At 45.1% G+C, this 11,905-nt stretch overlaps 1 protein-coding gene across 1 annotated transcript; it reads right to left on the bottom strand.

The window, feature by feature from the left end:
- Positions 1-3,387: 3,387 nt before the first annotated feature.
- LOC123122052 (beta-ureidopropionase) lies at positions 3,388-6,347 on the bottom strand. Its single transcript, XM_044542184.1, has 6 exons — positions 6,024-6,347; positions 5,403-5,510; positions 5,045-5,233; positions 4,269-4,496; positions 3,945-4,169; positions 3,388-3,855 (listed from the first exon to the last, which is right to left on the bottom strand). The coding sequence occupies exons 1-6, from the start codon at positions 6,144-6,146 to the stop codon at positions 3,493-3,495; spliced, it is 1,236 nt and encodes a 411-aa protein (XP_044398119.1). The 5' UTR covers positions 6,147-6,347; the 3' UTR covers positions 3,388-3,492.
- Positions 6,348-11,905: the final 5,558 nt, after the last annotated feature.

Genomic DNA, 11,905 nt, shown 5'->3' on the forward strand with positions numbered 1-11,905 from the left:
TAGCTCCGCCACTGGTGTCACACAGAGCTATTTAGGGGTTCGACGAGTATTAGAATACACACATACATGCAGCTAACACGTACACAATCATAGAGAATGAGTTTCATAAGCACTAGATAAACTCTTCTTGGCAACTGGTAACTCTGCAGGGCCACATAGGGAGCCCCGCCGCAGCTAATCCTCAACCTCCACGATCTCTTGGCCGGTGGACGACGCCGGCGAAGCAGGTGGCTCTGGCGCACCCGTGGAAAACACGGGGGGAGCAGGTGGATCCGGCGCACCCGTGGAGGACGCAAAGAAGGCGGCGCCGGGGCTACTCGCTGCTTGGATTTCTTCTTGCCGATGCCAGCCCGACGCATGGCCGCAACAATGGCCGCCCACGAGGGCGCCTCCCCGCGGACTCCCATCTCGACGTCAACCGCGAGCTTCTTGGCCTCGCGGCGTCGGATGTAGCGGATTGGAAATCGCATAGCCGAGCCCTACCGTGACTTCAAGGCCACCAGGATGATCCCGGCGAGGTCTTCGCTAGACAACATTCTTGTAGCAGTGGTTTTGGGGGCTGGGTGGATGAGAGAGTAGTGGTGACGACGGCTACAGAGTGAACTATGAGCTACGGGCTGAGTGAGAAAAGACTTTCTCTCATGCACAGGAGGTCCGGTGCATGCATCCATCGTTGGTTATGCTGGAGATCTGAGTGCATGCAAACTATGCTTCCCTTATACGTATAGACTATGCCGTTCACATTAATATAGCATTGTACATTCCTACTTATCATGTTAGTCTGCAATCCACTTTGTGCCATGCATATGCGTCAATTTCCCTTTCATAATTTAGATGGTACATATGTTTAAAATTGAATCACTTTTTTTTGGAAAAAAGTATATATTTCAACTCATCTCATCAAGACCTTTAGAACAAGATCATTCTTGGATAGATTGTAAACACGTTAAAATTTCAATATTTTGCTACACTTTTCACTAAATCTGTTTCACTAATTAGACTTTTTTGAATGATTGGTCTAAGGCTTGGGTGGGGGGCACCGGCCCTCTGGCCCCAACATAGCTCCGCCGCGGACATCAGTCCTTGTGCGGAACGAAGGCACCGTTCAGGAGAGCAAACAAAGGCTGAGAGCTGAGAGTCCGAGGGACCTCGTCAGGCTCGTACTAGTCGGGAGTGGTGGGACATCGGAAGCGCTTGCACTCTAAGTGCCCCGTGTGTCGGGCACCACTCTCAACGACCTCCTATATGATGTAGGTCGCGCTCGGATGAGGCAACTGAACCTATTAAAAAACATAATCGTGCCACTTTGTCGAGTGTACGACGACCTTCGACATAAGGTCGTCATACACACCCTCACTAATTTCTGTCCACGGTACTATGGATACCGCCTGGTCGAAAGTTGATTTTCACCCGTTAACAAAACATATTCTGGTGCCCTCGGTGATGTGGAACCCAACCTTGTGCTCCATGATGCCGACACTAAACTTGGTCTTCTTTCCCTCCTTCATCTTTGGCAGGTTCACTACAGGAAGTTCGTCAGCTCATCTGTCATTGTATCTACGCTGCCAAAATCAGCACCCACAAGGCCACAACATCATTCATTCGTCGTGGCGGCGTTATACTAGTTCAGAGCGTCGATGGTGAATAGAAGGTGGTTAGCCTTGCAAGCTTGAAGGGAGATCCAGCACGGAGGAGCGGATGACACCCACACTGCCCAATCTCGTTGATGCAATAGTCGTGGAAGAGCGCGGACTCGAAGAGAAGCTAGAGCAATATCTTGCGGCTCGAAAGACAAAGCAGGGCGCAAAGACACAACCATTGAACGAACTGACGCTGCAGTCTCCAATCACACTCACAAAAGTAGCAAAGCGCCCCTTCTCGTATCTCCCTAGGACCCCAACTAAGCAACACATGCGAAGGAGACATACACTGTCGAAAAGGACAACTAGGTGACATGAGGATATCAGACCGGGCTAGGTGTAACAAGCGTTTGACCGGTGGGTTGGCACAAAACCGCGAACCGAAAACTGGACCCAAAAAACCAAGACCGATGTCAAAAAAGGTTAGCAAATGTTCAAAACTGAACTATACCACGTAGCCTTATCTCAGCCCAAACGTACGCAACCCCTAACCCTAATGTGTTTCATTCTTCATTGCAGCGTCGCCGCCTCCGTTCGCCTACCCCGCATAACCCGCATAGTCACGACAACCACTAGTGCCCATGACTTGTATGCGGTGGCGACCATGGCTCCTTCATGGCCGAAGGTTGTGGTCGTATCTCCCGACGCACAGCGGCCGGTTGTTCACATGGCTTCCATGCGCGACGGCCATGGCTCCTTCATGGTCCAAGATGGCACTCGTAGCACTCGCAAAGTGACCGGCGGCCCGCCTACAATGATTTTTGACAACAGTTCCTTCCTCCTACCATTTCTGCCCGTGCTTGATTCCTGCTCGTATATTCCATCGTTTCTTGCTCAAGATTTGACTCTTGATTTGTTCCTCCCATTAAATATCTGTCCTCTTCGGTCATGACCGGGGAGCGAACCGAGTTCATGGTGGAAAAAACAATTGGTTTTTCATTTATGGAATAACCGATCAGTCATCACATATACTTCCTCCGTTCTTAAATATAAGTATTTGTAGAGATTCCACTATGAACCACATACGGATGTATATAGATGCATTGTGAGTGTAGATTCATTCATTTTGTTCTGTATGTAGTCCACCTAGTGGAATCTCTACAAAGACTTATATTTAGGAACGAGGGAGTATGTAGGAACATAATTTCTTTATCACTTGAAGAACCAAACGGTTAGACCGAATGCCCAGACTAAAATCCCATGCAGTGACAAAATAAATTAACATGCAGTGACCAAAGGGACCCACTGAGAAAATGACCAAGTCAAAATTATGTGGCAAGATCTCAAATTATACACCTCAATTAATTGTGAGAGCTTTAACCCCTAGGGAGCTTAGTAAATTAAAGGATTATGCACTCTATAGCCAATCCCCTTTCTTAGGCTGGCCTAATTGCCTTACTCTAAAACGAATGCACTGCATCATATGGCAGCTGTTCATCTCTTTGGACGATGATGCTTAGTCGGGCTGTGGATTCTCTGACTTACATCACCTGCCTTTACAGTAGCTGACATGTGCGCCCAGGAACAAGATGGCCCACAATTCAGCAAGCCAAAGGCAGGTAACTTATCTCAGAGAATCTGCGCCCTTAGTTGTGCGACATCCATAATGTAAATCCAACTAGGATTCTTTTTATTTATGGGCCATTGTGTGGTGTATTTTATTCAAAGAACATTCACTTGGAAATTCACAACATAAAAGGGTGAATATGTATGATTTCAACATTGGGTAAAGTCAGACCATGGAAACTTGATCAAAAGATGTTTACTGATTTATTTTTATAATTATACAACATATACAGAAAAGAAGGGAAAGGGCATCGACTTCGTCTGCTTAGACCCAACTGATCCAGAATTAAGCCCTCTTATTTATCAGCGGATCGGCGATGACTTGAGGCTTAAAATCTGGCTTCAAGTACTCTGAAAGCAAGTTAGCATACATGTCATACCGAGCAGTCATGCGGAAGGCCCACTTGTCTTTGATCTGGCGGCATAAGTTCAGGTCCATGTCAGATATCATCAAGCCATCTCGGTAGCGCGATAGCGATGGGGTGCAGGAAGCATCAGGCGCTGAGAAATGGCTGGATCCATAGAAATGACCGAAGTCGGCATGCTGAGGTTTCCCATCACCAGAAGTGAATGGGTTCGGGAATACCTCTGTGCCTACCCGGTTAATTGATCCGACAAAGTAGCTATTTGCAATTGCAGCATTCCTTGCCTGAAATTTACTAGCTTAGCATCAGGGTTGCTCCAGCATGAATAACAGCAGAAATAATAACAAATGTCATGTGAATAGTTTTATCTGACCTCAATAGGCCACATTGGTTCACTAAGTTCACCAACAGTTGCAGATGGGTTGAAAACTATTTCAGCTCCATTGAGGCCAAATGCAAGCCAATTCAGAGGATGATGCCTGCCGTAGCAGATGTTTACAGCAATTTTGCCATAAGCTGTTTCAAACACTGGATGCCCAGTGTTACCTTCCATATAGTATGTGCTCTCATTGAAGTCGCCAACTCTTGGGATGTGATTCTGCAGTAGTGTTCAGTTAGAGACTAAAAATACTTTCAGGTAGAAGGAAGCAACAGGGAAATGCAACCAAAGGAAAGAAAAATGTACTGATATGCATACCTTTCGATGAATGCCAATTATGTTGCCATTATTTCCAATTACAACAACGGTATTCCATATAGTCTCTCCATGGTTTATATCCCTTTCAAGGATAAGGCTAACAATTACCATATTATATTTCTGTGCGAGCTCTTGAAGAAACTGAGTCGATTCTCCATCAACAGGCTCAGCAAACTCACACCATCGTTTTTCACGCGTGCAGAAGGCAAATGGCATTGTCCAGGCTTCCTGAAATTTGAGGGTATGAATCAGAACAAATGATCTGCTTCTGTGGAAAGATAAGCAAATATGTCTCAATATTATAGCTAGTTTGGACTGGCTTAAGCTTTTCTAAGAAGCTAGTTTTTGGTGCTTAGAAGCCCAAAAAGGTAGTAGCATCTCATAGAAGGTGGCAAAGCTGTTTGGTAAGAAGACTCGGCCTATAAGGTTCGTTTGGATAAAAGGATTTTTTTTCCGAGTAATCGCAAATGGAAGGACTTTTTTTTCCTTCAGTGGTGCTTGGAATGGGAGACCAGAGAGATTCTGAAGCCACAGCAGCGGCTACTCAACAGCTTCTGGCTTATCTAAATAGGTGGCCTTCAGTTTCTCAAGATGATGGGCAGAGAAAGCGGCTGTTTATTTAAGGCTCGAACTTCTCTTAGCTGGCAGAAGTTGAAGCAAAGGATATGCCAAGCAGAGTCTCATATACTTACTAATAGGACATCAGGTTTGAAAACAAAGATGCAGATAAGAGTCACAAGAGAACACCACAACTAAATCACCAATGTTAGAAGTACCTGTAAGCACAAAATATTGACACCAGAAGCACCAGCTGCATCTATGATGGGTTTTACTTTCTCCATGATAGACTTCTTTTGATCAGCAAAATGACAAGTCGTTGGAACAGCAATTGAGTTCTGAATTAGGCCAACTCGAACAATCCGTGGTTGCCTCATATGCTCTTTGTCAGCGTTGAAATGGAATGCCTGTAATACAAGTAGCTAACAGTTACAAATTTTCAAACAAGAGAAGGCAAACAAATAGTTTCAGTTGTTAGCTACTGCTGGTTTTCGAAATAGGGTGTCTAGAAATTACAAGATCAGTTCATAATCTACCACAGCTATTCAAAATGAAGGCAATTTATTCATAGATAACCTGCACATCGAAATTATGCGCTTTGGCAAGATCAGTGGTGGCCCCGGGCAGGGAAACAGCCTCAAGAGGGTGTGCACAATTCAGCCCCAAAAGCAACCGGCTTGCCTCCTGTCACCAAATGGAGAACATAAGTTAAAGAAAGCTCAGTATAAACAAACTGAGCCTAAATAGGTTCCTAAAACAAAATGAATCTAGATACGATCAATATATCGGAAATAAAGTACAGTGTGAAAAAAATACAGGTACCTGAACAATAGATCACAAACACGGACTACTAACATCATCGCACAATTTGGATACAAATTCGTTGAACGATTATACAGAAAACAGATTCGGAACACAGGCCAGATAGTAGACATGCAAATTCCCGCACTGAGTCAATCGTTTCACTGCTAGTAGAAGATTGCGGCTATCTGACAGTTAACTTGTGTTTGTGTAGGGAAACAACCAACTGAATCCGCTTACATGGTTCATCAGGTTCCTCGATACATATCGACTGAACCACGCAGTGCGATTACCTCGAGATCTTTTTCATTTGTATACAAATATTTCACCCAACCAACCAGGTGGGCCGAGCGACTGACTCCGAGGAGCTGGCGAGCGAGGGCCGAGGATACGAACCTTGAAGAGCTCGGGGGGGAGATTGGACTCGAGGAGCCTGTGCAGCGACTCGTAGCCTCCGATCGACCCCGCCGCCTTCCCCTCTTCCTCTCCCTGCGGCGGCTTGCCGTTGGAGCTCTCCATCCCTATCCTCGCGATTGGACTCGCAGGAGGAGAGAGGAGCAAGTAGGACTCTCTATCTTCTCTCTCTCGAATTTAGAAACCGCACTCCACGAGAGAGACCACGACGAGCAGATTTCCCCTTGCTTAACGGATCCGGCGGGGATTAGAAAACAAGGGCCGGTGACGGGGACGGCACACGACAGCGGGATGGGGGCGGGCGAGCTTGGTGGATGCGGGGGGGATTAGATTAGAAAACAAACACACATTATCCCGGGTACTAAGGTTATTTCTAACCGATTCGGTGTAAACCCTTAGTAGAATATTTTTACTGGACGGGGATTCGGTGAACATGGGTGCGCGCGCACCCTTTATGAATAGTAAATTTCAAAAAATGCTAGAAAAAATCAAAAAATTCTGAATTTATTTTTTTAATATACATAGTCAACCGGTATACTCGCATATGAAGTTTCACGAAGAAATCACATCCGTGGTAATCTGGGAAATAATGACAAAATCAAAGCTAATCGAAGCTATATTAAAAAACACTGTTTAATGAATAGTATGGCCGCATTTGTATTTTCTTCACTAATAATACCATGGGTGTTAATACATGATGAAACTTCACACGTGAGTAGAATGATCGACTAAGGTTCATACTGCAAAATTTCAGAAATTTTTATTTTTTTTCTAGTATTTTTTATGAATTTACTATTCACGTGGGTGCGCGCGCACCCATGTTCACCTTTGTATTTTCGATTTTTACTTCACTATAAGATCTTGTCGGACCTAGCTGATCCTCTATATATAACGGATTAAAACTTAGTTTTGGCTCATACATTCCGTCGAACTACTATGCGCCCCCGCGGCAATGGTGACCAAGCCGGCACGGCTAGTGAGCACGCCGGTCATCGTGCTCGGCGCCGTGGGTCGAAGTGTTCGACGGGAGGGCACCAGCAGCGTCAAGGACAGGGACCGCTAGCCACGTCGGCCATGGACATGTACTCGAAGTGCTCCCCGGCGTCGTCATGTGCTACTTGTGAACTGCGGTGGGATTTCACTGAAGAGGATGGAATGATGCAGTAAAGTAGAGATAAGTATTTTCCTCAGTTAAGAATCAAGGTTATCAATCCAGTAGGAGAACCAAGCAACACCTCGCTGGCAGCTCCTGCACACAAACCACAAATCCTTGCAACCCATCGCGAACAAGGGGTTGTCAATCCCTTGACGTTACGAGCAAACTTAAATTGTATGGTATTTGATAGATAGATCGGACAAAAATACAAAATAAAATAAATAAAAGAAAATTGCAGCAAGGTATTTTTAGGATTTTTATATAATAAAAGATAGACCCGGGGCCATAGTTTTCACTAGAAGCTTCTCTCGAGAAAATAGCATATGGTGGGTAGGCAAATTACTGTTGGGCAATTGATAAAAAAATTATGACAATATTTAAGGCAATGATCATGTATATAGGCATCACGTCCAAGACAAGTAGACCGACTCCTGCCTGCTATTGGGAATCGTTCCATTAAAAAAATTATAAGCACATGCAATGATCTATCCATGAAGATACATAGCAACGAGGGGGAGAGTGTATCTACGTACCCTCGTAGACCATAAACGGAAGCGTTTCACAACGCGGTTGATTTAGTCGAACTTTCTTCGCGATCCACCGATCGAGTACCGAACGTACGGCACCTCCGAGTTCTGCACACGTTCAGCTCAGCGACGTCCCTCGCCTTCTTGATCCAGCAAGACATCGAGGTAGTAGATGAGTTTCGTCTGCACGACGGCGTGGTGATGGTGAAGTGATCTCCGCAAGGCTTCGCCTAAGCACTACGAAAATATGACCGGGGGAGTAAACGGTGGAGGGGGGCGCCGCACACGTCTAGGCAATTGTTTGGTTTGTGCTACCCCCCCCCCCACATATATGTGTGTGTGTGTGTGTAGGTGGGAGGAGGAGGGGAGAGGCCAGGAGGCGCCCCATGTAGGACCGAATCCTACTTGGGCTCCTCCCAAGCCGCGCGCCCCCCTGCCATATATATTGGAGGGGGAAGGAAAGAGGGGGAGGGGGAAGGAAGGGGGAATCCTATTCCCTTTCTTTCCTTTCCTCCTTCCCCTTTCCTTCTCCACCTTGGCCGGCCCATATGCGGGCGCACCAGCCCCTTGTGGCTGGTGCGTTTCCCTCTTGGCCCATAAGGCCCATATCTTTTGTCGGGGGTGCCCGGAAACCCTTCTGGTGATCCGATATGTACCTGGTACCCTCCGGAACACTTCCGGTGTCCGAATTCGATCGTCCTATATATCAATCTTTACCTCTCGACCATCTCGAGACTCCTCGTCATGTCCGTGATCTCACCCGGGACTCCGAACAACATTCGGTCACCAAATCACATAACTCATATAATATTATACCGTCATCGAACGTTAAGCATGCAGACCCTACGGGTTCAAGAACTATGTAGACATGACCGAGATACCTCTCTGGTCAATAACCAATAGCGGAACCTGGATGCCCATATTGGCTCCTACATATTATATGAAGATCTTTATCGGTCGAACCGTTATGACAACATACGTAATTCCCATTGTCCATCGGTATGTTACTTGCCCGAGATTTGATCGTCGGTATCTTCATACCTAGTTCAATCTCGTTACCGGCAAGTCTCTTTACTCGTTCCGTAATACATCACCTCGTGACTAACTCCTTAGTCGTTTGCTTGCAAGCTTATGATGTGTATTACCAAGAGGGCCCAGAGATACCTCTCCGATACTCGGAGTGACAAATCCTAATCTCGATCTATGCCAACTCAACAAACACCTTCGGAGATACCTGTAGAGCATCTTTATAATCACCCAGTTACATTGTGACATTTGATAGCACACAAGGTATTCGTCCGGTATCCGGGAGTTGCATAATCTCATAGTCGAAGGAATATGTATTTGACATGAAGAAAGCAATAGCAATAAAACTGAACGCTCATTATGCTAAGCTAACAGATGGGTCTTGTTATCAAATGAATTCATGTCCATGGTTAGGAAACCTTAACCATCTTTGATCAACGAGCTAGTCTAGTAGAGGAACCTATCAAAAATAAACGGGGAGCTACATCGCGAGCTATTGATCTACAACATAATTTGCAAATACTATCAGGACTAAGTTCATGATAAATTAAGTTCAATTAATCAAATTACTAATGAACTCCCACTTAAATAGAAATCCCTCAAGTCATCTAAGTGATACGTGATCCAAATCAACTAACCCATGTCCGATCATCACGTGAGATGGGGTTGTCATCAATGGTGAACATCTCTATGTTGATCATATCTACTATATGATTCACGTTCGACCTTTTGGTCTCCAGTGTTCCGAGGCCATATCTGTACATTATAGGCTCGTCAAGTTTAACCCGAGTATTCCGCACGTGCAAAACTGTCTTGCACATGTTTGTATGTGAACGTAGAGCTTATCACACCCGATCATCACGTGGTCTCTCGGCACGATGAACTGTCGCAATGGTGCATACTCAGGGAGAACACTTATACCTTGAAATTTTAGTAAGGGATCATCTTATAATGCTACCGCCGTACTAAGCAAAATAAGATGCATAAAAGATAAACATCACATGCAATCAAAATATGTGACATGATATGGCCATCATCATCTCATGCTTTTGATCTCCATTTCCAAAGCATCGTCATGATCTTCATTGTCACCGGCTCGACACCTTGATCTCCATCATAGCATCATGTCGTCTGATACGTCTCCAACGTATCTATAATTTTTGATTGTTTCATGCTATTATATTATCATTCTTGGATGTTTTATAATCATTTTATAGTCATTTGATATTATTTTTTGGTACTAACCTATTGACATAGTGCCAAGTGCCAGTTGATGTTTTCTGCATGTTTTTTTACATCGCAGGAAATCAATACCAAACGGAGTCAAACGCATTGAAACTTTTGTGGATTTTTTTGGACTAGAAGACATCCAGTGGGCCGGAGAAGCACGTGGGGTGCTCAGAGGGGAGCACCACCCACCGGGGCGCGCCTGGGGGCCCAGGCGCGCCCAGGTGGGTTGTGCCCACCTCGGGTGTGCTACCGCTTGAGCACAGCGTTGGTTTTCCCTTGAAGAGGAAAGGGTGATGCAGCAAAGTAGCGTAAGTATTTCCCTCAGTTTTTGAGAACCAAGGTATCAATCCGGTAGGAGGCCACGCTCAAGTCCCACGCACCTACACAAACAAATAAGAACCTTGCAACCAACGTGATAAAGGGGTTGTCAAGCCCTTCACGGCCACTTGCAAATGTGAGATCTGATAGAGATGATAAGATAATATTTTTGGTATTTTTATGATAAAGACTAAAAGTAAAGAAAGCTAAATAAACGGCGATAGAAATAGCTAGTTGACGGAAGATTAATATGATGGAAAATAGACCCGGGGGCCATAGGTTTCACTAGTGGCTTCTCTCAAGATAGCATAAGTATTACGGTGGGTGCACAAATTACTGTCGAGCAATTGATAGAATTGAGCATAGTTATGAGAATATCTAGGCATGATCATGTATATAGGCATCACGTCCGCGACAAGTAGACCGACTCCTGCCTGCATCTACTACTATTACTCCACACATCGACCGCTATCCAGCACGCATCTAGAGCATTAAGTTCATAAGAACAGAGTAACGCATTAGGTAAGATGACATGATGTAGAGGGATAAACTCAAGCAATATGATATAAACCCCATCTTTTTATCCTCGATGGCAACAATACAATACGTGTCGTTTCCCTTTCTGTCACTAGGATCGAGCACCGCAAGATTGAACCCAAAGCTAAGCACTTCTCCCATTGCAAGAAAGATCAATCTAATAGGCCAAACCAAACTGATAATTCGAAGAGACTTGCAAAGATAACCAATCATACATAAAAGAATTCAGAGGAGAATCAAATATTGTTCATAGATAATCTTGATCATAAACCCACAATTCATTGGATCTCGACAAACACACCGCACAAGAAGATTACATCGAATAGATCTCCAAGAGAATCGAGGAGAACTTTGTATTGAGATCCAAAGAGAGAGAAGAAGCCATCTAGCTAATAACTATGGACCCGAAGGTCTGAGGTAAACTACCCACACATCATCGGAGAGGCTATGGTGTTGATGTAGAAGCCCTCCATGATCAATGCCCCCTCCGGCGGAGCGCCGGAAAAGGCCCCAAGATGGGATCTCACGGGTACAGAAGGTTGCGGCGGTGGAAATAGGGTTTCGTGGTGCTCCTGGATGTTTTCGGGGTACGTAGGTATATATGGGAGGAAGAAGTAGGTCGGTGGAGATACGAGGGGCCCACGAGGGTGGGGGTGCGCCCAGGGGGCAGGCGCGCCTCCCTGCCTCGTGGCCTCCTCGTTGATTTCTTGATGTGCACTCCAAGTCCTCTGGATCACGTTTGTTCCAAAAATCACGTTCCCGAAGGTTTCATTCCGTTTGGACTCCGTTTGATATTCCTTTTCAGCGAAACACTAAAATAGGCAAAAAAACAGCAATCTGGGTTGGGCCTCCGGTTAATAGGTTAGTCCCAAAAATAATATAAAAGTGTATGATAAAGCTCATTAAACGTCCAAAACAGATAATATAATAGCATGGAACAATCAAAAATTATAGATACGTTGGAGACGTATCAAGCATCCCCAAGCTTTTCCTGCTCGTCCTCGAGTAGGTAAATGATAAAAACAGAATTTTTTATGTGGAATGCTACCTAGCATATTTCTCAATGTAAC

The sequence above is a fragment of the Triticum aestivum genome, chromosome 5D (assembly GCF_018294505.1).
Source record: "Triticum aestivum cultivar Chinese Spring chromosome 5D, IWGSC CS RefSeq v2.1, whole genome shotgun sequence".
Taxonomy (NCBI): Eukaryota; Viridiplantae; Streptophyta; class Magnoliopsida; order Poales; family Poaceae; genus Triticum; species Triticum aestivum.